The 23,666-nt window shown below is 42.3% G+C and overlaps 2 protein-coding genes across 3 annotated transcripts in view; both read left to right on the forward strand.

Annotated features, from left to right (window-relative positions):
- LOC112117534 (transcription elongation factor A N-terminal and central domain-containing protein-like) overlaps positions 1-22,339 on the forward strand; it is a 30,917-nt gene extending 8,578 nt beyond the window's left edge. The window contains exons 2-3 of one of the 2 annotated variants that reach the window (XR_003369697.1): positions 4,353-4,468; positions 22,194-22,339. Coding sequence is in view for 1 of the 2 variants with exons in the window: in XM_026649618.1 (XP_026505403.1) it covers positions 11,594-12,682 (1,089 nt within the window). In the remaining variant the exon portion in view is untranslated. Of the gene's footprint in view, positions 1-4,352; positions 4,469-11,585; positions 12,683-22,193 lie in introns of those variants that run through there. The other variant, XM_026649618.1, reaches the window with a different exon arrangement.
- LOC113405031 (ras-related protein Rab-9A) overlaps positions 4,390-23,666 on the forward strand; it is a 45,249-nt gene continuing 25,972 nt past the window's right edge. Inside the window, exon 1 of the mRNA XM_026649633.2 lies at positions 4,390-4,468. The gene's annotated coding sequence lies outside the window, so the exon portion shown is untranslated. The remainder of the gene's footprint in view (positions 4,469-23,666) is intronic.

Consider the following 23,666-nt stretch of genomic DNA (forward strand, 5'->3'; position numbering starts at 1 on the left):
GGCCCGGCCCCCGGCCCAGCGGCGCTGGATTTTCCCGGACATGTTCGGCTTTTTGGGATTTCCCCCCGGACGGGGATTTGAATCCCAAAAATCCGGACATATCCGGGAAAATCCGGACGTATGGTAACCCTAGTTTTGTGCTTCCCAGAAAATTCTGAATAGTAGCAGTGAAGACTGACATGACACTGACTACTGCACACATTGCTGCAGCAGAGGCATTGGAGCTGTTTGCCTGCAGACCTAAGAAGGCAGTATTATATCAGTTTACACTCTGTTCAGGATTGGAAGGTAACCTTCATAATCATAAGTGCTAGAAGCTACCCGCTCACCATTTAAGGTGTGGCTCATTCAGGTTGGAGTACTCCTCCAGGCCTAAATGTTCTCAGTCCATTAGATCATGCTGCCTCTTGTCTAACAAAAGTTGACATTAAAATGCTGTGCATACAGCCTGACTTTCTTTGCTCCAAATTTACCATTGTTTTCCCTGACCTGAAAATAGAATTATAAGTACTTGAATAAATGGATTGAAATGTTGTCTAGTTTCACTGTAGCTTCTGTAATGATTACTACGTTTTTTTCCTGAAAGACTGTTTGTTTGTTGGTGTTTTTAACTATACTTAAAATTTCAAAACAGACAATCAACAGCAAACAGTGGATTCTGCTACTTTTCTTCTTTTACATGCAGCAGAATAATGTCAGTATTACAAAATTATGCTGAATTAAGCCATGCATCCTCTGCACACTTTAGGGACTATGATTTTGTTTGGCTCATCTGTTGCTTGGGCTTTTAAAAAACTGACCGTTTAAGGTAGAGACCCACCAAAGGAAAAAAGCAGTAATATTGTATGCTGGTACAGTTATAATAATCCAGAGTGAGTACACTCTATGTCATGGAATGCACCCATAGTAAATACAGTGTACACTTAAGGGGGAAAAAAAAATCAAGATGTCTTGGGTTAGTTGTACTACAGCCCCCTCTGGTGGTAAAAAAAATTAAATCCTGCATTTTAAAATTGCTGATCGCATTCTGTAAAGCAGTGGTTCTCAACCAGAGGTATGCGTACCACAGGGGGCATGCAGAGGTCTTTCAGGAAGTACATCAACTCATCTAGATATTTGCCTAGTTTTACAACAGGCTATGTAAAAAGCACTAGCAAAGTCAGTACAAACTAAAATTTCATACAGACAATGACTTGTTTATACTGCTCTTTATACTATACACTGAAATGTAAGTACAATATTTATATTCCAATTGATTTATTTTATAATTATATGGTAAAAATGAGAAAGTAAGCAGTTTTTCAGTAATAGTCTGCTGTGACACTTTTATATTTTTATGTCTGATTTTGTAAGCAAGTAGTTTGTAAGTGAAGTGAAACATGGGGTACTCAAGACAAATCAGACTCTTGGTCGACAGCGCAGCGTGGCTGCCAATAAAGCAGGCTCCCTGCCTACCTCGGCCCCACGCCACTCCTGGAAAGCGCCAACGCGCCCCTGCAGTCCCTGGGCAGGGAGCGGGCGACGTATGGCTCCGCATGCTGCCCCTCTCTGCAAGCACCGTCCCCGCAGCTGCCATTGGCCACAGCTTCCCATTCCTGGTCAATGGGAGCTGTGGGGGTGGTGCTTACAGGCAGGAGCAGCGTGTGGAGGAAGACCCCTGCCCCCCCACCCACGGGGCTGTGCTGGCCACTTCCAGGAGCGGCGTAGGGCCAGGACAGGCAGGGAGCCTGTCTTAGCAGTAGCCCCGCTGCACAGCTGGAGATCGCGATTGACTGGGAGATCCTCCAGGTTCGACTAGTTGATCGCGATCAACCGGTTGGTGACCACTGCCTTAGACTCTGGGTATTCCAAGATTGGAAGGTTCAGGGGCAGAATCCCCTGACTCTTCTTTTGAAGAACAACTCTACCTCCCACCCCTCCAAATACACAAAAATAACCTTTTTGGACAAAACCTCCAGTAACTTGTAGAGTTTTATAGCTACCATGAGTGTGTCTTACATTGGTTAGCACACAGCTCTGTGTTTGCTATTGTGTGAGCTGGGACAAAGGATTTGACATTATAACTCTCTTCTATCCACCCCAGAGTTTGAATTCCAGAGTCTGGGCTTGGTTTATAGAGCAGTAATTGTGCTAATGCCACTCATGTTCTTTTCACGTTGCCTTTTAATAAAACACTGGCTCAAAAATTAGAGTAAGATTTTTGTATTTTATATGTGTATATTACTTTTAATCCTGAAGGATCTTAAAGCCCGTCACAAACTAAATACACACATACAGCACTGCTGAAATGCTTCCAACTCTGGGACAGAGAGCAGCAGATATGCACATCTCTGCATGCTAATGGCTGGGAAGTGAATTTGGTCAAAATACTACAGTAAACCCCCACTGTTTTTAAAAGTGCTGTGGACCCCTAATGACTTTGAACGACAACACACCCATTTTTAAGTTTTTATATGAAAAAAATACACAATTCTTCTGGAACAGCTCAAGGTTTCATGGTCTTCATCATGCTTGATCTTTTGTTTGTGCTGGGATGGAAGATAGGGCATTTAGAAATATACCTACATCATAGACCACTCATTACCTCCTATGATCCAAGGTGGGGGTGCACTTCTTTTGAGTGGGAGATTGGTTTAGACATTCACTCTTGGAGGCCAGCATAACCACTGTTTCTAGAGGGCTCTGAGGGAGTATATTGCTACTTCATCAGCTAACTCTGTTAATGTGAGGATAGGACTTTATCCTGTCTTCTGTCCTGATTACTGATAAAATAGTCTCTAGGCTTTCTCTTCCCCATCTTCATTCTCACAGGTCACCATGGTTTACAGATGACCTGTTACAACCAAAGTGAAAGCGAACTTTGGAATTCATTCCACCTTGTTGGCCTGAAACACCCAGTTTTGTTGACCTTCAGGACATGCTGTAGGGCCCCTCTCTTTTTTTTGAGTGGAAGGGACACAATAAGGCTGATACTGTGCATGGTTGAGCATTTTGGGGTTATTGTTTTGATATCTCCCATTGATTTTCTGATTTTGGGGAGCTTTTGGTCTTTTAAAAATATTTTGTCATAAATGTCTATAGTGGTAGGATATTACTGTTTACTTGCAGATGTAATTTAAAACATTGTTTAATTCTGAGTGGTGAACATTTTAAAATTTACCAAAACTCAGTGTACAGCATGTTAAACCAAAAACAGTTGGCCTTTAACAACATTAGTTTAATTGGCAAACCAGACATAGTGGTATAAGAAATTAACAATCAAAATGACTAAAGGTGTCTTTGTGTGTGTGTGTGTGAGAGAGAGAGAGTGAGTGATATACACTGATTGTCCTTTGTCATTTACACAAAGTGGCTGTTTTCATTTTAGGGATTTTTTGCTGGAATATATCTAGGGCCCTACCAAATTCACGACCATGAAAAACGCATCACGGACTGTGAAATCTGGTCTTTTGTGTACTTTTACCCTATACTATACAGATTTTATGGGGGAGACCAGCATTTCTCAAGCTGGGGGTCCTGACCCAAAAGAGGGTTGCGGGGGGGGGGGGGGGGGGGGTTGCAAGATTATTTTAGGAAGGTCGCAGTATTGCCACCCTTACTTCTGCGCTGCCTTCAGAGTTGGGTGGCCAGAGAGCGGCGACTGTTGGCCAGGTGCACAGCTTTGAAGATGGTGCCCCGCCAGCAGCAGGACAGAAGTAAGGGTGGCAATACCATACCATGCCATCCTTTCTTCTGTGCTGCTGCTGGTGGCAGCTCTGCCTTCAGAGCTGGGCTCCCGGCCAGCAGCCACCGATCTCCGGCTGCCCAGTTCTGAAGTCAGCACCAGCAGCAGTGCAGAAGTAAGGGTAGCGGTACCACAACCCCCCTACAATAACCTTGCGACCCCTCCTTCCCCCCCCCACACCTCCTTTTTGGTTTAAGATCCCTACAATTACAACACCATGAAATTTCAGATTTAAATAGCTGAAATCATGAAATTTACAATTTTTAAAATTCTGTGACCCTGAAATTGACAAAAAAGGACCATGAATTTGGTAGGGCCCTAAATATATCTTAATTAGGGTGACCAGATGTCCCGATTTTATAGGGACAGCCCTGATTTTTGGGTCTTTTTCTTATATAGGCTTCTATTTCCCCCCCCCCCCACCACCACCCAAGGTCCCGATTTTTCACATTTACTGTCTGGTCACCCTAATCTTTAATAACTTGATTAAGAGCCCAGATAAATTGTTTGCTGATGATGACAGAGCAACTTTAGACATTAATTCTTCTGGGGCCATGATAGGGTCTATTAACATCTTTGTGCACATATTTTGATAACTGCTGTAACTGTTGTGGTTTTTCTTATCTAGCTTTGGTGCATAGATCCTGTGTGAACTGCTCAGTTTGGAGTCTTTACTATTCATTGAATGCATACATCAACCTCTGAGGAAAGAATTCCTGTAAACACATCTATTTTGCTTTAAGTGTAAGTAGCCTATCTCTTGAGCTGTAAATTTTCTAAGATTATAATAAATGCTCATTTAGTTGTTCAACACACTTATTTTACTTGTAGTCCATATTTAATCTTTTGTTATGGCATATTCATTCATACATAGGCTGTATCTGTTGTTTAAATCGTGTGTGGTTTTAGTAATTTAGAGCCAAGTCCTGAAAAAGTTAATGCATGCTTGGGAGATTCAGAAAACTCATAAGTAACTTAACCACTGCATGTGTGTGTAAAAAAGGTATGGATATAGAATTTATATGTGGCATGGAACAGTGCACACACATTTGTAACCATTGTAAAAGGGCTGGAAAAGATCTCGTTTGGAGGTGAGGGTATTAGCCAAACCAGTGCCTTATCCCGAAGTGCAGTATAATGCATACTGGATGAGCACATGACACCATAGGCGTGCGCAGCCCATTTCATTAGGGTGTGCACCCAGGGAGCCCTGCCCTAGTCCCGCCCCCATCCACTCCCTCCTACTTCCCGCCCCCTGACTTCCCCCCTCAGAACCCCCAACCCCCCTTGCTCCTTGACCCCTGAGTTGACTACCCCCTCCTGGGACCCCTGCCCCTAACTGCCCCCCAGGACTCCACCCCCTACCTAAGCCTCCCTGCTTCTTGTCCCCTGACTGCCCCCCTAGGACCCTACCCCCTACCTGTCCCCTGACTGCCCCGACCCTTATCTACACTCCCACCCCCAGACAGACCTCTGGGCTCCCACGCCTATCCAACTGCTCCCCACCCCCTGACAGGACCCCCTGAACTCCCAACCCATACAATCCCCCCCCCTTGCCTCCCCCAACCCCTCTCCACACCCCTGCCTCCTGACAGCGCCCCCCCAGAACTCCTGACTCATCCAACCCACCCCCAGTTCCTTGTCCCCTGACCACCCCCTCCAGAGGACCCCCCCACTAACTGCCCCCCCAGGACCCTCCTTGCTCTCTGTCCCCTGACTGCCCTGACTCCTATCCACCCCCCCGCCCCCTGAGAGACCCCGGGACTCCCATGCCCCATCCAACCCACCCTGTCCCCTGATTGCCCCCACCCCTTATCCAACCCCCCCTGGCCCCGGACCCCTTACCATGAGATGAGGCTCCTAGCCTCCCCTTGGAGCCAAACACTGCCCCGCGGGAGTGCACAGCCCCGGCCCCCAAAGCGTTGCGCGCACGGCGGCATGGTTCATGGGGAGGGGGGAGCGTGTCTGACTCCCCGCTGAGCCCCCAGCCCCCAGAGCGCTGCGCACGGCAGCACGGCTCCAGGGGAGGGGGGAGCGTGTCTGACTCCCTGCGCAGCCCCGGCCCCCAGAGCGCTGCCTCACCGCGGAGCCAAACGCTGCCCCACGGGAGCGCGCAGCCCCGGCCCCCAGAGCGCTGCGCGCGGTGGCAGGGCTCCGGGGGAAGGCGGGGGAGGGACCGGCGGCTTGCTGCGTTTGGCCGGGCGCTCCGGCCTGGGAGCGCGGACCCTGTGGCTTGCCGTGCTGGGAGAGTGGAGCCATTTGCCCACCCCTGCATTAGGGTGTGCCTGGGCATACCCAGCACACCCTGTGTGCACGCCTATGCATGACACTGTAGCTAATTTCACCCTGTGTCTCATGACCAACCATAACAACCAGCAGATTTTCTTCCTATTTCAACACCAACTACTTGATCTTTGGAAGACAGGAAACTAATCAAGGATTAGTTATACATCTGCTTTCTCATTGTGTAACTTTTAGTTAGGCAATCTAGTACTTGCTGGATTGGATCTGTATTTGTCGTTATTCAGGATGTAGGATATTTTTGGAAATGAATACTGTTATTTTTTCCATCCCTTTAGTTTTTCAGAATTAAACAAACCTTCTCATTGTACTAGACCAGGGGTTTGAAGCTCAATTTACCTTAGGGCCAGTGCCAGTCCTCAAATCCTCCCTGCGGGCCAATAATGTCACTGAAGATGGTGTTCATACCACCTCCCAGCCTGTTTTCCACCCTTTTCCCTTGCTCTCTTGGCCTCATGCTGCCCTGGCTGACTCTGCCCAGCGACTAGTGATACTGCCTCCATGGCTGACTCTGCCTGGCAACTAAAGATGCTGCCTCCATGGCTGACTCTGCCCAGCAACTAGTTATGGTACCTCTGTCCCTCTCCCCAAGCCAAGGGGAGCTGCAGGGGGCGGTGCCTGCAGCAGACAGCCGGCAGTTTGGCTGCATAGGTCTCTCCTCCGCAGCTCCGCCTGCAACAGCAGGAATAGGGAACCGCTTGCAGGGAGCTGAGCTGCCCGAGGTGATGACACGTTGCCGAGTGCAACCCCTGGGAGGGTCCCAGAAGCAGCAGGATGGAGCAACGTTGGGGGAAGGGGCATGTGAATCTCTCATGCACGCTCCTCTCCTGCCTCCCCCACCACCCTCAGCCAGCAGCCATGAGGGCCGGATGACAGAACTTTTTAAAAAAGTTTCCACGGGCCGCAGTGGGGAGGTTCTCGGGCCACAGATGGCCTGCAGGCCGGGACTTTGAGACCCCTGTACTAGACTGTGTATATTTCTAAACTAAACAATGAGACTGAGGATGTTGTTATGCATACAATTCAACAGATGTAACTGAAAAATGTATCCTGTCAATCTCGCTTCTTTCTAAATATTTTAAAACTGTACTTAAGTAGCATTTTTCATTTTTAATACCAATCATCCAAGATTTACAAAGCTCTTTAAACCCATTCATGCTTGACATTTTGGAGGCAGGTTAGGATGCCAGTAGAGAGTGTCAATCAGCTTGGAAGAAGGTCAGGCTGGGCTGTGGTTCACACTTAGGGAAACATGGCAGACCCTGTAATAAATAATTGATATTAATTTCACTGTAGGCATTGATATCTGCAAATTCAAAAAGATAACATTGCATTGCTTTCCATTCAGTTCACATTTGGAAGATTTACATTAAGTTCACATGCAGAAAGTGTATCTTTGCATCCATAATGTATTGAAACATTTAGTTTAGTGACATCTTAAATTCTGCAAAAATAGATAGCTTAGATAGCCCCCTTTCTTTCTTACATCGAGTTCCCTGTGGGTGATTGTCTGGACTTTTAAAACTGTATATTCAATACAGTAAACATCCCCCTTGTGCTGTCTCCTCTCTAACTTCTGTCTGTAACCACTCTTCTGTGGATGTATATTCTGGATGTGTACCAACAGTTTTCCCTGACTTTGAAAATTGTCATGAGTTAAGATCACAAGAGCCTTCAAAGTGGATTCAGCCTGTTATGCTGAGCAGATTTTCAAAGTGAAAACATGGGACTGGCAGTCTGGGAATGTTTATGGATTGTTTTTGGAGGCAGTCAGGGAGGTGTGAAGCAAGGGTTTTGGCAGCTGGGGGATAAAGGACAAAAAGTGCTGCCCACTCCACCTCTTCCTCATATTTTCTGTGCTCTTGTTTTCTATTCTTCTCTTTCCTCATTTTTCCTGTGTCATTTCGCCTCTTTTTCAGCATCCTTCAGTTTTCTCCCCTTTTAACCTTCCCCTCACTCTCTCTACCATAATTATTCATTTTAGTAGTAGTATTTGAAATACTGTAGCACCTAGGAGCCTTAGTCATGGACTAGGACCGCATTGTGTTAGGTGCTGTGCAAAGACAGAACAAAAAATGGTCCCTGCCCCAAAGAGCTTACAATCTAAGTACAAGACAAGAGACAACAAATAGATACAGACAAACAGGGGAGGACAAGGAAGCAATGAGACAGTATTGGTCAGCATGTAGGCAGGTGTCTCAGCGCACCAGCAGCCCTATCTCCCTTTTATTCTTAGTCCTTTATTCTACCCCAGTTCCAGAGGCCCTACCTTAATCCTCTGCTCACCTGTGGTGCAAGGAAGCTGGTCAGACGCATGAATCATACTAGGCAAGCTTAGTAATTACCTGCATATGGCTGCGCAGATCATGTGATCTGCCTGTCAGCTCATCATTCACTGCACTGCCCAGACTTCTGCTTGGAACCTTCATGACTAAGGCAAAGCTGTGTGACACATGTGACAGGCCTGGTGATGCTGTATTCCTTAATATGTGAGCACTTAGCCAACCTGTTATCAGTCTCAACTTCTCAGCTGGCCGATGACTTCTTTAGCTGGTCAGAGTCAGAAAGGATATACAAAAACTGTGACAAAACACTATTACTGGTTTAAAAAAAAAATTGACTGGGACAAGCCCTGAAAACAGTGACACAGTCACACTGGTTTACAAGGCCAAGTATTCACTTCAGTGAACACTTCATCCAGTCTTAATTTATGCTTATCAAAGTGGAATAATGGAGAAAAGTATTAGGACTGCTGGTCTTTTGTACAAATTTGTATATTGTTTCTGTCCCGAGGGCTTTGATTTTTGTCATGGGCATAATGAGAAAGGCATAAGGAAAATCTAAAAACAGTCCAATCACAAGAATCGACATCCTGAATGCCCTTTACTTTTTCATTAGGCCATATAACTGTGCATATGCTGTGAAAACATTATTTGTATAGCACAGTCAGTGTCCCAGGTACTGTATGAAAAATACACAAAAAGGTCTTTGCCCTAAAGAGCTTGCAAAAAGAACAGATAACAGTTTCTAATATAAGAGTTGCTATTCTGAAACCTACTTTACCTTTGTAAAATAAAATATTTACTTGCTATGGGATGTAGAATGTTGGAACTAATAGGGGAAAGGGCAGAGGAGATGACCTCAGTGGGCGTTTACTGGTCTGGTCCCATTTCTCTTTATTAGCCTCCCAGGATTTAACGTAGCAGCTCCCAATTAAATTTGTTCATCTGTTTACTATTAACAGCTACCCAAAAAAAACCCAAATGTCAAAAATTATATATATATATAAATTAAAATTGTTGGATCCACAACAGCTGCCTGAAAAATCCATTCTGAATCATATACTGGATTAATTCATTTTCCCAGGGCAAATGTGATTTGGTCACACAGTGCACACATGTTAGCCACGTGATTTTATCTTTCTGCATAGTCAAGGCCTAAGAGAAGCTTAATATGAAGAAGCAATCAATGCGTATTTCAGTTTTCTGCTGCAAAACTTTTTTAATATAAGCACTGCAAGCTAGTTTCATACGGGGAGAATGTGAATGCACAGGTTTCCTAAAGCCTTTGTACATTTTATGGTTTCTCCTGGATGTGCATATATAATCCCCATTTATGTCAATAACATTTAGACATCCACTGACAGAAAAATGGGCTCCTGGGTTTTTTATTTTGTTTGGGGGGGGGGGCAGGGAGAGGGAAGTGAGATGCAGAACCTGATTTGTTATAATGTAATGGCAAACAGAAATGGGGAAATCATGGCTTTGTCATGGTAAACAAATGCAATAAACAAAAAGGCAACATTCGGGAACTATTTAATTAAGTGATTTGTTATGATAAATTATATGAAAGATGATATATTTTATTTTACAATAAAAATTATTAAAGCTAGTTAAAAGATTTTATATTAGATATTAAGACACCCAAACATTTGGGAATTTATTAAGCCAAATTTGTAAACATTCATGGAAGACTCGTGCTAAGAAAAGGGCTGGCTGGGGTGACAAAGATTGATTTTAACAAATAAAAATAAGCCACAAATCAAAATCTTCTAAGATGGTCATTCACTTTTGGGTGTCCATCTTCCACTTGTTTGTCTAGATATGCTGACGATCTGCAGCTTCCATTGAGTTCAGTTGGAACTGAGTGCTCAGCAGTTATGAAAAACAGATCCAAGAGGTCTCAAATGAGGAACCCAAAAGTTGAGGCATACAAAATCAGTGACAAAACATATAAACTGGATAATAATACGCCAATTCTCTGAAGACTGCATTGACTTCCTATTTGCTTCTTGGTGAAATTCAAGTGGTTGACTTTGTTATATAAAGCCCTAAACAGTTTGTGTCCTGGCTGCATGAGAAAAAAGAGTTTTCAATTTGTGTCATTGTAACAATTTTCTCAGCCCGAGCCCTCTTTCTAACACAGTGGTTCCCAAACTTTAAGAATCTGTGAACCCCTTTCGCTAAAATGTCAAGTGTCGTGAACCCCCTCCTAAAAAATGAATATTTCCAGGGATTTTCTCCTTTACCTGAATATAAATTATAAAAGCAGTGATCTTGGTAATATAAAATTTGTTTTTATGAGACACTGTTTATTACACATTATTCATTATTAATTATTATTTATCATTACAGTTTTTTTATTACATTATGAAAATGGCAACACTCTTCCAAGATCTCACTTTCGTAGCTTGTATCACTTTGAATAAGCCTGTTATAAGACAAGGCTCCTATGTTTCATCAAGGAGTATCAGATGTGAAACAGCATGAAGGTATTTAAGAAACCAACTCAAAGAGTTCCTCCTACACAAGCATTCAGGTCTTGAGCAGTCCAGGCAAACAACGCATGTTACAACAAAGCTTAAACTTGTTCTTCATAATAATTTTAAAAACAATATTAGCTGCCTATTTAATTTTAAAAATATCAAAAAATATCCACCTCCCTTTCCATTTCTTATAAGGAGTCTTGAAGTTTAAATCTCCTCAGTGTGACAGATAGGCTTGTTTTGAGCTGCTTAGCTCTTGGAAGTCCAGGAGCTCTGGGCTGCTGGCCCTGTGCTGCCCAAGATCCCTAGGGACAGTTCTGTCCGCCATTAGGGAATTTTTTCCTGAGAACCCCCTGTAACATTTCATGAACCCCCAGGGGTTCACGAACCCCAGTTTGGGAACCACTGTTCTAACAGTATCTAGATTTTAAACACCAAAGGACTCGTGGCTGGGCATTCTCAGTAGTGAACACTGAGCTTTGGACCTTGTTTTTCCCAATTGACTAATAGAACCAGAGTCTATTAACATTTAGGATACAGTGCAAAGCCCCTCTGTTGTCTCAAAACTTTGACTGAGCATGTAACTGGCTACATATTCAGCTTATTTTAGTGTCTACTTCTATAATGTATATGCAAATAAGGACATCTGTGGCGCAAGTAAGGTTTTTTGCACATTTAAGAATAAATTAAATTGTACAATAACAAAGCTTGTGAAAGTTTGCAGAACATTAATAAAAATATATGATATAATCATCGTGACCATAGAGAAAGCTATTATTATTACTTTTCTTTCAGGTTTAAAAATGTCTGATAAGAAAATAATTATGAACAGAGCCCATTATATTGAGAAGCTACTCTCTGAAAACAGTTTCCAAGATATTGGAAATCACCTTACAGAACTTGAAGCTGTTGATATGACTATAGAATATCTTCAGGAGACTGATGTTGCCAAAGCTGTGTACAGAGTCCTCCAGAACTGTCCTGCAATAACATTGAAAAAGAAAGCAAAGCATTTATTATCAAAGTGGAAGATACTTTACAAGAATAACTATCTTTCATCGATACAAGGTAAAAAGTCAGTTTCTGAGAGTGTGAAAGAGCACAATGAATATTTCAGTGTGAGTCCACAAGAACAAACTGAGTTTTCTGAAGAACTGAATCAGCATGAAATGTTAGATGCTGCTGGCTCTAACAGTTTGCTAACATCACAAAACGTTCCAAAAGATGAAGTGTATAATGAGCCAAAAAGCAGTGTGAATCAACTGGGTCTTTTAGAAGAACAGCGCACTGATAATGAAGACACTAAACCTGCTGGCAGTGAAATAAGCCCACAGCAAGAACATGTGAAGGCCATGAGGTTGAAATGCACAGAACTTATTTATAAAGCCTTGACTGATTCTGCCACAAGCAAAGAGGAAGCCAATAAGCGGCAAGAATTATCCAAAGAAATTGAAGAGCGTATTTTTGCTCTTCATGCTAGAAATGACAAAAAGTACAAAAATTGTATCAGAAGCAAAGTCTCTAACTTGAAGAATCCTAAAAATTTCCACTTAAAACATAACCTATTTTCAGGGACTGTGAGTCCAAAGACTTTTGCTGAGATGACAGTGATGGAAATGGCCAATGATGAACTGAAACAACTCAGGGCTTTGTACACAGAATCATCTGTTCAGGAACATCAGCTTCCCCAAGTTATTGATGGCACACAGACCGACAAAATAAAATGTAGGCGCTGTGAAAAATTTGATTGCACTGTCACTATGATTGCCAGGGGAACTCTCTTCCTTCCTAGTTGGGTGCGAAATGCAAATCCAGATGAACAAATGATGACTTACGTTATTTGTAACGAATGTGGAGAGCAGTGGTACCACAGCAGATGGGTTTGTTTGTGATTATTAATCCTTTAATGAATATCACTTAAAAGTGAAAAACATAAAATAGATATCAGAAGAAAAGTGTGTTGGGATTATTTTTATACTTGTTTTAGATGTTTATAAAGCCGTGCTATTGTGCAGACACAGCAAATAATAAGTTGTAGGATAATAGCTAAAAGATAATGGTCATAAAATCATTTTGGAAGTTGTTTTGAAATCATTATTTGACTTTTAAATTTTTAAATTTTATTTTCTGTAAGTATGTAAAATATGCATTGTGTGGTAACATAATTTAGTGGGAAACATATTTGCGTGCTTGTTACAAAGATTTCTTGGTATTTCAAAACAGTTAAGGACTTATTTTCAAAGGTATTGAACACTGTAGTTCTTATTAAAAAAAACAAAGAGGAGTCCTTGTGGCACCTTAGAGACTAACAAATTTATTTGGGCATAAGCTTTTGTGGGATATAACCCACTTCATCAGATGCATGGAGTGGAAAATACAGGAGCAGGTATAAATGCATGAAAAGATGGGAGTTGCCTTACCAAGTGTGAGGTCAGTCTAACGAGACAATTCAATTAACAGTAGGATACCAAGGGAGGAAAAATAACTTTTGTAGCGGTAATGAGAGTGGCCCATTTCAAACAGTTGAAAAGAAGGTGTGAGTAACAGTAGGGGGAAATTAGTATGGGAGAAATTAGGTTTAGGTTTTGTAATGAGCCAACCACTCCCCATCTTTATTCAGGCCTAATGTGATTGTCTTCAGTGAGATTTGTGGATGCTCAACATTTATGAAAATCAGGCCATTAGTACAGTTTAAGCAAATTAATTGCAATACTGTAATTAACACATTTTTTCCAGGATGATCACTGAAGAATGTCCAACACAGACCTGCTCTGTAATTAAATGAGAAATCACTTGCAAAAAGAGTTGGATTATTTCTCTAACCAATTTAATCATGTTTAAGTAGAATGATAAGCTGCCAAATATAAAAGATACAGGGGAGAATGGTAGCAAATTAAAGCAAAAATGGTCTTGGATGTAAACTGTTTGATAGCTAAGCAAAAAAATGCTTCTTTAAAAGAGATCCCAGATCAGACATGAGTATGACATAGAGCAGTGGTTCTCAAAGCCGGTCTGCCACTTGTTCAGGGAAAGCACCTGCTGCGTCCGCAGGTTCGGCCGATTGCGGCTCCCACTGGCCGCAATTCGCCGCTCCAGGCCAATGGGGGCTGCAGGAAAGGCAGCCAGCACATCCCTCGGCCCGCGCCGCTGCCCGCAGCCCCCATTGGCCTGGAGCGCTGAGCCGCGGCCCATGGGAGCTGCGATTGGTCGAACCTGCGGATGCGGCAGGTAAACAAACCGGCCCGGCCCGCCAGGGGCTTTCCCTGAACAAGCGGCGGACCGGCTTTGAGAACCACTGCTATAGAGTATTATATCAATTTGAGGTCCAAACTTGCATTTTAACATGGTACGCATTACACCAGGTAGTAAGTGTTTGCAGAATTAGACCCCCGAGGGCCTGATTCAGGAAATCACTTATGCACATTATTAAATCATCCTTATTCAAGAAATTAAGGGATGAAGTTAATGAGACTTAAGCATATGTTTAAGTGCTTTCCTGAATAGGCATGTTTTCCTGAATTGGGGCCTTAGTTACTAATTACAATATGTTACATTTTTCCTCATTCAGGTAATAATTACATGAGGGAAAAAACCTTCCTGTTTTTACTCCAAGAATTGGTGAAATATTGTGCTCTATGGTTGTTGCTTTGTCCAATAGTGAAGCATCTGTCCTATTTCTAAGTTCATATTTCAGGTGTATATCCTGTGTGGCACTAGCACAAGCTAGGATTAATTCCCGTATCCTGCTATCATCCATTTATTTTTCTTCTCTGTCTTCATTTACTTTTATTTATATTTTCTCTTTATGCATTTATACAACATCATGCCAGTTCTCTTCCAGTCACTATGGGCTATGGTTCAAAAAGCCCCAATGTTCCCATTTTTTTTTGTTTAACATATAAAATGATTCCACTAGCCCTGGTTAGCTGTGTAGGTAGGTGTTATCTGGAAATGAAATTAGCTTGGGTTTACTATTCTTTGGTAGTCAACATTTCTAATAACTTGAATGATGCACATAGCAGATGAAGAAGGCATTCTTTTTCTGGATTATATGAGTGGGAGGAGCATCCAATACAACATGGTAGGAAGGAAATGAGACAAACTCACTTGCTCTCCAAATGAATAATTTCATGCCTTACATTCCTATATACTTTCTCTGTTATTTATAACTCATTATCAGCACTTAAATCCTAGAGGAAATTGCCCTTTTATTCAGTCCCAGTTTTCTCAGCCTAGGATTCCTTGAACTCTGTGTGATGCAGAAAGAATACAGTGAAAAATAATGCTGTCTTGATTGAGAGATGTGGGGCTATGTAACAGCAAAACTGGATTATTGCTAGAAAACATCAAATTCATAATAACTTGGCTGGATGGTGCAGTTTTTGTTAATGCAATAGATGATGATTTTTCCAAGTATGCTTTACACACCAGGGGAATTGTTTGTTTCCTATTGTGTAAACACAGTAAAACACTTACACACTTGGCATAACTGCCAGGCTGTACTTGGGACTTATACCAGGTGTTTTGCAGACCAAGGCAAAGAAACTTGCGGAGAACCTGCCTCTGTCAGACCTTGTCTGCGCTACAGGGGAAATTCGATCTAAGCTGCGCAATTTGAGTTATGTGAATAGTATAACTCAAATTGACGTAGCTTAGATCTACTCACCAGGGGCTCCATGCAACGCGATGTGGACGGGAGACATTCCAATTCCCCCTTCTCTTCTCGATCCAGTAGAGTACAGGAGTCAGGAGAGCGATCTGCGGTTGATTTAGTTTTACCAGGTCCTCACTAGACCCGCTAAATCGACCGCCGATGCATCGATCGCCGCTTGTCTATCCCCCGGTAAGTATAGACAAGCCCTTAGCCAGCTCCAAAGGAGTTTAGAATGGTTGCTCCACTTATATATTTGGCACAAATGAGGCATGGTGCCTTTCTCTGCTAATGCATTATCCTGAGAACACTCCAGACAAATAGAAGCTTTCACAGAGAGCCATTACGGAGATGAGACAAGAAACTGGTCATTGGTGAATTACAAGCTAACTAAAGGGAAACTGTCAACTAAAAAAAATCACATCTGTCTGGAAATTGTGTATCTACTGTTGTTAAAGTAATATTTTATACTGTGGTAACTGAAAATAATGTGAAGAATTCTTTCTTCTTTCTGTTTACTTTGTGCAATTGATAATACTTTGTATTCACTCAGTACCCACTGCTTCCTCTGTATAATTAATCAGTTAAGCCCTGATCCTGCAAACACTTAAACATATGCCTAACGTTGTGTATGAGTAATCCCATTGATTTCAATTGAACTATTCATGCTAAGGGTGGAAGAGTTAGTAATCTTTTAGATTGCAGGAAAAAGGTAAAAATACTTTAATGGTGCCCATTATACGTAAAATTCTGCATGCTATAATTTTGGAGGTCATGCTGCTATTGAAGACAGCAGTACACAAATACAACGTATTAAAACATTGTGTAGCAGGCAGTGTTTATTTTGAGCTATGAACAATCGACGCTTATAAATAATTTATTCTGCCTGCATAAAGATTTTGAAGCAGCTCCAGTGATGCAGTGCAGCCAAGTTCTAAGGGGAAAGGGAAACACACAAAAAATTTGAACACTTCAATAGTAGAATTCGTAGCCATAATGCTGAGCAGGTTGTGAAATGTTTTGAGACAGAATAAGATGGAGTAATTTCCTAAGATTGTTAACCAAATACCTGGTTATTGACAACTATAGTGGTGGATTGTTATGATAACTGCCATTAATTACATGGTAAAAAATTAGATTACTTCAAGTGATTGCACATGTTCATTCCACTGAAGGTGTGTGTGTGTGCATCTCGTGCACAGTTGTTGGAGATTGTTCCCTCAGCAGTGCCCATTGGAGCAGCAGGAGTGCCCTCTGCTTTCTCGCACCACTGTATGCAGGTATAAAGGGCAGAGCTGTCCCCGACTCCCCTCAGTTCCTTCCTACTGCCATTCACTGTTGTTGAAGCTGCTGTCCTTGCATGTACAAGTTCTGTCCTCTTTAGTGTAAATGGTACTTGTTCTGTTAGTTTTAGGCTAGTTTAGCCTTTTTTACATTGTTTTAGATATAAGAATATGTTTAGGTTAGTACTTAGTAGCTTGGATTTGCCAGTTCCTGTTTTGGTACCAGTACTGGACTTATGCCTTGTTCCCCAGGCTTCATGTCCTGTCACTCATATAACAAGTCCATGCCAGTGAGTGACCCACACCCAGCAGCCTTAAATGTCTAGGGGAGGCGCCATGTGAGTGACAAATGTCACATTTGTGGAGGGATCAAACCCCTGTCAAAGAGAGGGTAGCCATACTAAAGTATTTATTGATGGAGTCTGCACTCCCCCCACCATCGGAGCCTTCCTGTATGGAGTAGATAACAAGCACATCCACATCTGTTAGGAGTGCTCCTCCTGATCTGAGTTGAGAGGCAGATGTTGTTGCTGGTACTGAAGAAGAGACAACATAAGTCTCCTAAGGACTCAGTACTGGAGTCTTCAAAATCTTCAGTGCAGGCACCGAGTGGAGGCAAGGACACAGAGATGCACTCAAAGAAGCAGCATTCAGGGACAGTCCTCAAGCCAAGGGGGTTCGTTGACTGTGGAGCCTAGGATGGGCCTATTGAGACCAATCCCTGAAGTACCAAGTTAAACAATTCACGAGCTGCATCATACGTGTCAGGTGTAGATTAAACCAGAAAAAGCTCTTGGCTATGTAGTACTGAGAGCTGCACTAATGGCAACGTGGCCGGTAGTTAGAATTGAAAAGCAGCAGGTCAGTATGATTTTAGTCTGTGGGATAATATCTTAAAATTTAATGACAGGCTTCCGGACAAGGTAAAGCAGGAGTTCACAGCTGTGGTGGAGGAGGGCAAGTTAGTTGCCAGAACAACCTTGCAGGCAAAAATAGATGCAGGGGACTCTTTGGCTCAAGCTATGGTTCCACCATCACTATGCTATGCTCTTCATGGCTGTGGTCATCAGGTCTTCCCCTGAAGGTTCAACAAACCATCCAGGACCTCCCATTCAAAGGCCCCTTGCTCTTTTCCAAAAAGACTGACAAGAGGCTACAAGCCTTAAGGATTCAGGGGCATCCATTAAGTCTCTGGGAATTTATACAGCAGCAACAAAAATAAAGCCGTTCCAGCTGCAGCAGTCCCAACAGTTTCCACCTTTCATGCCTCATACTCAGGACCAGTCCAGAAAGAGGAGGAGGAGGAGAAGTTACAAGAGGCGTACTCCACCTCCCTTCTCTTCTGCAGCTGCTGGTTCATCTCAGCAAGCTGGGCCCTCTAAACAAACATTTTGACCGTGTAATAGTGGTAACAATAGTGATATAAATGGTCACCTTTCTTATACACACCATCACACCTGCTAGTTCTGTCATAGTCCCCCTAGTAGCTATCTCAGTTTCCACCCTTCCATGGATAACTGCTTGTTTTTTTTTCAATTCTATGTCTATCAGGTTTCTGAAGGGTATGGACAGGTTATATTTACAGGCACACAGCCCTGTCCCTGGTGGAACTTACATTTATTTCTAGCGAAGTTCCTGGGTCCCTGCTTTGAACTATTGGTGACCTGTTCTCTGTTATACCTTTCCGTGAAGGTGGCTTTTTTGGTTGCTATTACCTTGACCAGGAGAGTGGGGGAATTGCAAGCCTCAGTATCAGAACCTCCCAATACAATTTTCTTTAGAGGCAAGGTATACCTTTGACTTCACCTGAAGTTCCTGACTTAAGTGGCTTCCAATTTTCACATTAACCAAGCAATTTATTTACTGACTTTCTGTCCAAAGCCTCATTCGAATAAAAGAGCTTTGACTTTTTACCTGGGTTGGATTAGGCCATTTAGGTCTCTGTCACAATTGTTCCTTGTGTTTACAGACAGAGAGAAGGGCCATCCTGTGTCATTCTGAAGGATTTCTGCTTGGATTTCCAGTTGTATTCATTTATGTTACCAACTGGCTGATCTTGCACTCCAGAGTAGAGTGCTGGCCTATTCAACCAGGTTGCAGGCAGCTTCTGCAGCCTATGTGACTTGTGTGCCCATCTTGGACATTTGTAAGTTGGCAACCTGGTCATCAGTCCATATGTTTGTCTCTCACTACACCAGCTCTCATCAATCCAGAGATGATGCCAGATTTGGATGGGCAGTCCTGCAATCCTTGTTCAAGTAGATTCCAAACCCACTTCCAGTTCACACTGCTTGTTAGTCACTTATGGTGGAATGGACATGTCCCATCATTGGAAGAAAAAGAAACAGTTACTAACCTAACCTTTTTCTGTAACTGTTGTTCCACAGCCCTTCCCCTCTCTGTTTGAGTCTATCCAGTAGGAAAGAGGGGTTGGGGGCAGCTCTGCCCTTTATACCTGTGCACAGTGGTGCAGTGCAGCAGAGCGTGCTCCCTCCAACCCCGTGGGTACTGCTGAGGGAAGAATCTCCAACAGCTGTGCACGAGGTGCGCACACACCTATAGTGGAATGGATATGTGCAACACATCTCGAAGAACCACAGTTACAGCAAAAGGTTAGTAACTTTCTTTTCTGGTGAATGAGGGAAAAGAATTAAATATAACACCATCTCCTTCACAGACCCTTTTTGTGCTTTCTTTCATTGTCCAATTATACATATAAATTTAGAATTCATAGGAAAAGTAGTCATATAGTAGATCTTCAATGGCCTTGCAGCTGTAGACTCGCATTTTTCTAGGTTCAATTTCATTTTGTCCTGCCCATATCATCTACAAATGTTTACTCTGCCTTTCAGATGACTAGTTAAATTGTTATTTAAAACTAGCAATTATTACATTACCTATTACATTACCTCCCTACAACTCTGTTCACAATCCTTCAGACATCTTCCATTCCACATATTCATATCCAGTCCTGTTTGAATTAAGAAATAAGATTTTGTGAGAAATTGTAACAAACACTTGTGAACATGGAGATGCTGCTGCTTATGGTTCATTTAACTTTTCCTTTGGTTTTTAATTTGACAGGAGCTTTAGCAAAAAAAGGAAAGCGATACAGGTGTGCATATCCCAAATGTGTGTGGTACAGAAAAGGCGTGGCCTTAGTTTCACTAGGCAATATTTTTCTCTAAGTGCAGTCTCTCAATAAGGGGCAAGGCCAGAGCACATGCTATATTGTTCATGCATAAGTGATGTAACAGAGCCAGTTATAATCTTAGACTGGATAAGACTGTATGCTTTGTCTCTAAAATGAGCACCTGGATGGTGTACCTGGATATGAGCAGCTCTCAATCTGCAGCTATGGGTTGGGTGCTGTTTTGTTCCTTTCACTAGCTTATGGTACAGGAAGCCTATGTACCTTTCATATGGTGAATAAAAATATAGGAGCAAATTTCTTAAGGTCCAGAATCTACTTTCAGATGTATGTGCAGAACACGGAATGATTTCAGTGCATACATTTGAGGACACAAGCCGTAAATCTTCATCTGCTCCTAAGTATGACCTAATTATATTTCCCATGAGCAGTCATTATCCTCCTGTTTATAACACCATAACTATTTCTACTGCAACTATTTGTGTTGTAAACATGAATAACTATGGGTGTGGAATTGCTGAGCAAATGAGCTCTATGGCTGTGATCCTTATTCATATGCTTTACTTTAAGTATGTATGTAGTTCCAGTCACATAACTATTTGCAAGATCATGGCTATTAGGGGCCATGATCATGATTTATGTATTTGTTAGTTTATTTATTGCCAATATCCTTTGCTATACAGGTCAAGAGAACAAAATACAGAAGATATATAATATAAGACACAGTTTATAAAAGGAATTTTATTTTTAAATACAATATTTAATATTTCCCAGCAGGTTTCCAAATCTCTTTTCAAGCACAATAACTATTATTTAAATTAATGTCTCATAAAGAAAAAAGTGGCAGTTTCCAAACATACAAATGTTATGTTATATAACTTACAATTCAAGTTTCATTCTGAAAGATCCCAAACAAATCACAGGAATCATTTTCTTCATCACTGAAATGCAGCCTTTGCAAATAGTGGTCAAGACCTACGTTTTACATTTTATCCAATATGGCACTTCCGCAGCACACCTCTTCATATTGTGCTGTAGCATTGGGTAAGCACTGACTCCAAGGGAAGAGTGCCAATTCAAAATCATTAAGACCTTATTTTTCCAGCTAATGGAGTTCACAAATTTTAAAATCCAGTTCAGCAAGTGGTTGTGAAAATCTTAGGGTTTTAAATGGAAACTACAATACTATTAAATTCCTAATTCAACAAATTATTACTGTTATTTATTTTTGTATTACTGTAGGGCCTAGGAGGCCTGGTCATGGACCATGATCTCATTTGTGCTAATTTTTGTGTTTGTGTGCTTAAGACCATCCTTGTTTAGCAAAGGGCTTAAGCATGTGCTTAACTTCCAGTGAATTCAATGGGGCTTACGTATCTGCTCAAAGTTAAGCATGTGCTAAATAGAGATGGACCTAGGCTCATCACATTCACCTGTATTTTCTATCTGGACTATGTTAATGATCTTGCAGCATTTACTTCTGCCGCTAGCAGACGTCTATTCCTTTAGATAATTATAAAACCTGGAATGGTTCTTTTGTTAGGCCTTGACATAAATTGGATCCAAAATATTTTTGGAGATGGCTGTAAAAGTGGCAAATCCAGTCACTAAAGTAAGTGAAGTTTGTTTTATATAGCATGTGTTTCAAACACACTTTCTTTCAACCTGTAATCATGGCCCTCAGTTGATGACTTTGGGGACCTCTGTAAATATGTTCAAAAATTTTCAGGTTTCTGTTCTTGATTTAATTATTCACATTAGACCTGATTCTGTATTCCCATAAAAGGCCCACTGAGGCATTGCAGGAGAAGGCCCATTATGAAAAGATTATTCTATAACTAATATGCTCAGATTTTTTCTGGCTATATAATTTATTACTTAAAGAGACACTGTCAACTGTGTTTAAAATGACTACACTAAAAAAAAATCCAGTTTATGAAAGAGCACTCTTTAAATAGAATGTTTTGAAATTTGTTTGTGCCCTTCATTGGCATTTTCTGTAAAGCCAAAATGCCCTGCAGCCATGTACCTGCTTATACAGGCCTAAGATGGAGAGAAAAATACAACTAATAATTAAAAGAAAAAAACCTCTAAAAATGCCCCCAAATAGCTCTTCTGTATATTAAAGTTTTATGATTTCAAAGTTTGATAGCTGAGGGCAATCCAGGGCTAGAAGCAAACACTGTGTATCCTTTTGGAAAGGGGAGATTTTTGTCTTTCCAGTGCTATAAAACATCCCTTTACAGCTCGGAAGAGTTGACATATATCGAGGATTCTTCCACCTGTTTGATAACCGTACCCCACTTTGCTTTTCCTAGCCCTGGGGGACACTCACTGTGATCTACTTATCCTAAAACTGGGACTCCTGTGCTGAATATGTTTCATGAAGAAGAGCCATCACCACTTTACAGGGTCTGTTCTCAAGAAATGTTATAAAATGTGTAGCTAGATAATAAAATTAATCAAAAACCCTCACAATGTTTCTTCATCTCACGAAATACTGTTTTGTTGTACTTGATGTATCTGTCCTATCCTGGCCTCCCACATTCCTAATCAATTCTTTCCTGAGTATGATTAGAGAGAATAGCATATATATACACCAATAATTCTGCCAGCACCTCCTGCCATCATCTTTGAGGCTCCTTATAGATGAATATTTAATTTTTTTTAAAGTGAAAACAGACACCCCTCTTCCCCGCTAAAGACATTTCTATAAGTATTTCCCTGGTAGTTTTAGCATTTTCAGCTCTCTAATGCAGTGACAGCAAAAAAATTAAAATCCCATCTATAGCTGGGCAACCCAACAATAATTCCGGAGCACTGGATAGATAAGTTGTGATGATAGAGACACACAGATGTCACTCAGTCATCCTACTCTTCCTGCCAATTCAGTTCTTATAAACATGCAAGGATACTAAAATTTACAATATGCCTACTCTCTGAGCTCATATTCCTGTCTGTTTGAATATACTGCCTGCTTACAGGACTATTACTGGCAGGAAGAGCAGAAAGGTAGAGATGTGCACACAGATGTCTTTAATTAGTACAAACCTACTGAATCAAACAGCGTCACTCTTTCTGCCTTCTGATGTGTTATCTGAGATTCCCCCACTTCCTACACCTCCTTTTTAGTTCCCTCCACCATCCCCCCAAATCCCAATGGTGTAGGCACCTCTTTCTGACCAAGAAGGGTGAATGTGTCTCCTTTTTGTGTCCACGATTGCTGCTCCAGCTAGTGGCCACGGGATTTCTTAACAGACAAAAGGTTCTCTCATCCTCCATAGGCTGAGCAGGTTGCCTCTGGATTGCTTTCTAATTCTGTCAGCCTCACAAACCAGGGGCCAAGCTTTTGATCCAAACTGTGATGACTGCAGCAGTTCAGTGTACTACCATCGGATTATTAAATGAGTTAGTCCAGGGGTCGGCAACCTAAGGCATGCGTGCCAAACACGGCACGCAAGCCGATTTTGAGTGGCACGCTGCTGCCTGCCGCGGTCCCGGCCCTCAGCCCCCCCGCCCACCGCGGGGGCAGGAGGCAGAAGCTTGGTCCTGCGGCAGCCAAGCTTCCCCCCTCCCCCGCTTCTTCCCCCAGCATGGTGTTTTCCTGCCCCTCCTCCTCTCCTTCCCTGTGCTGATCAGCTGATGGCCCTTGCGAAGGGGAAGGGGAGAAGTGGCAGCGTGCTCGCTACTCCGTAGAGAAGGCAGAGAAGAGGTAGGGACGGGGTCTTGGGGAAGGGGGTGGAACAGGGCATATCCCTTCCAGCCCCCTCCCATGAGCCGCTCAGGGCAGG

The sequence above is a fragment of the Terrapene carolina genome, unplaced genomic scaffold (assembly GCF_002925995.2).
Source record: "Terrapene carolina triunguis isolate 2854851 unplaced genomic scaffold, T_m_triunguis-2.0 Scaffold23, whole genome shotgun sequence".
NCBI lineage: Eukaryota > Metazoa > Chordata > Testudines > Emydidae > Terrapene > Terrapene triunguis.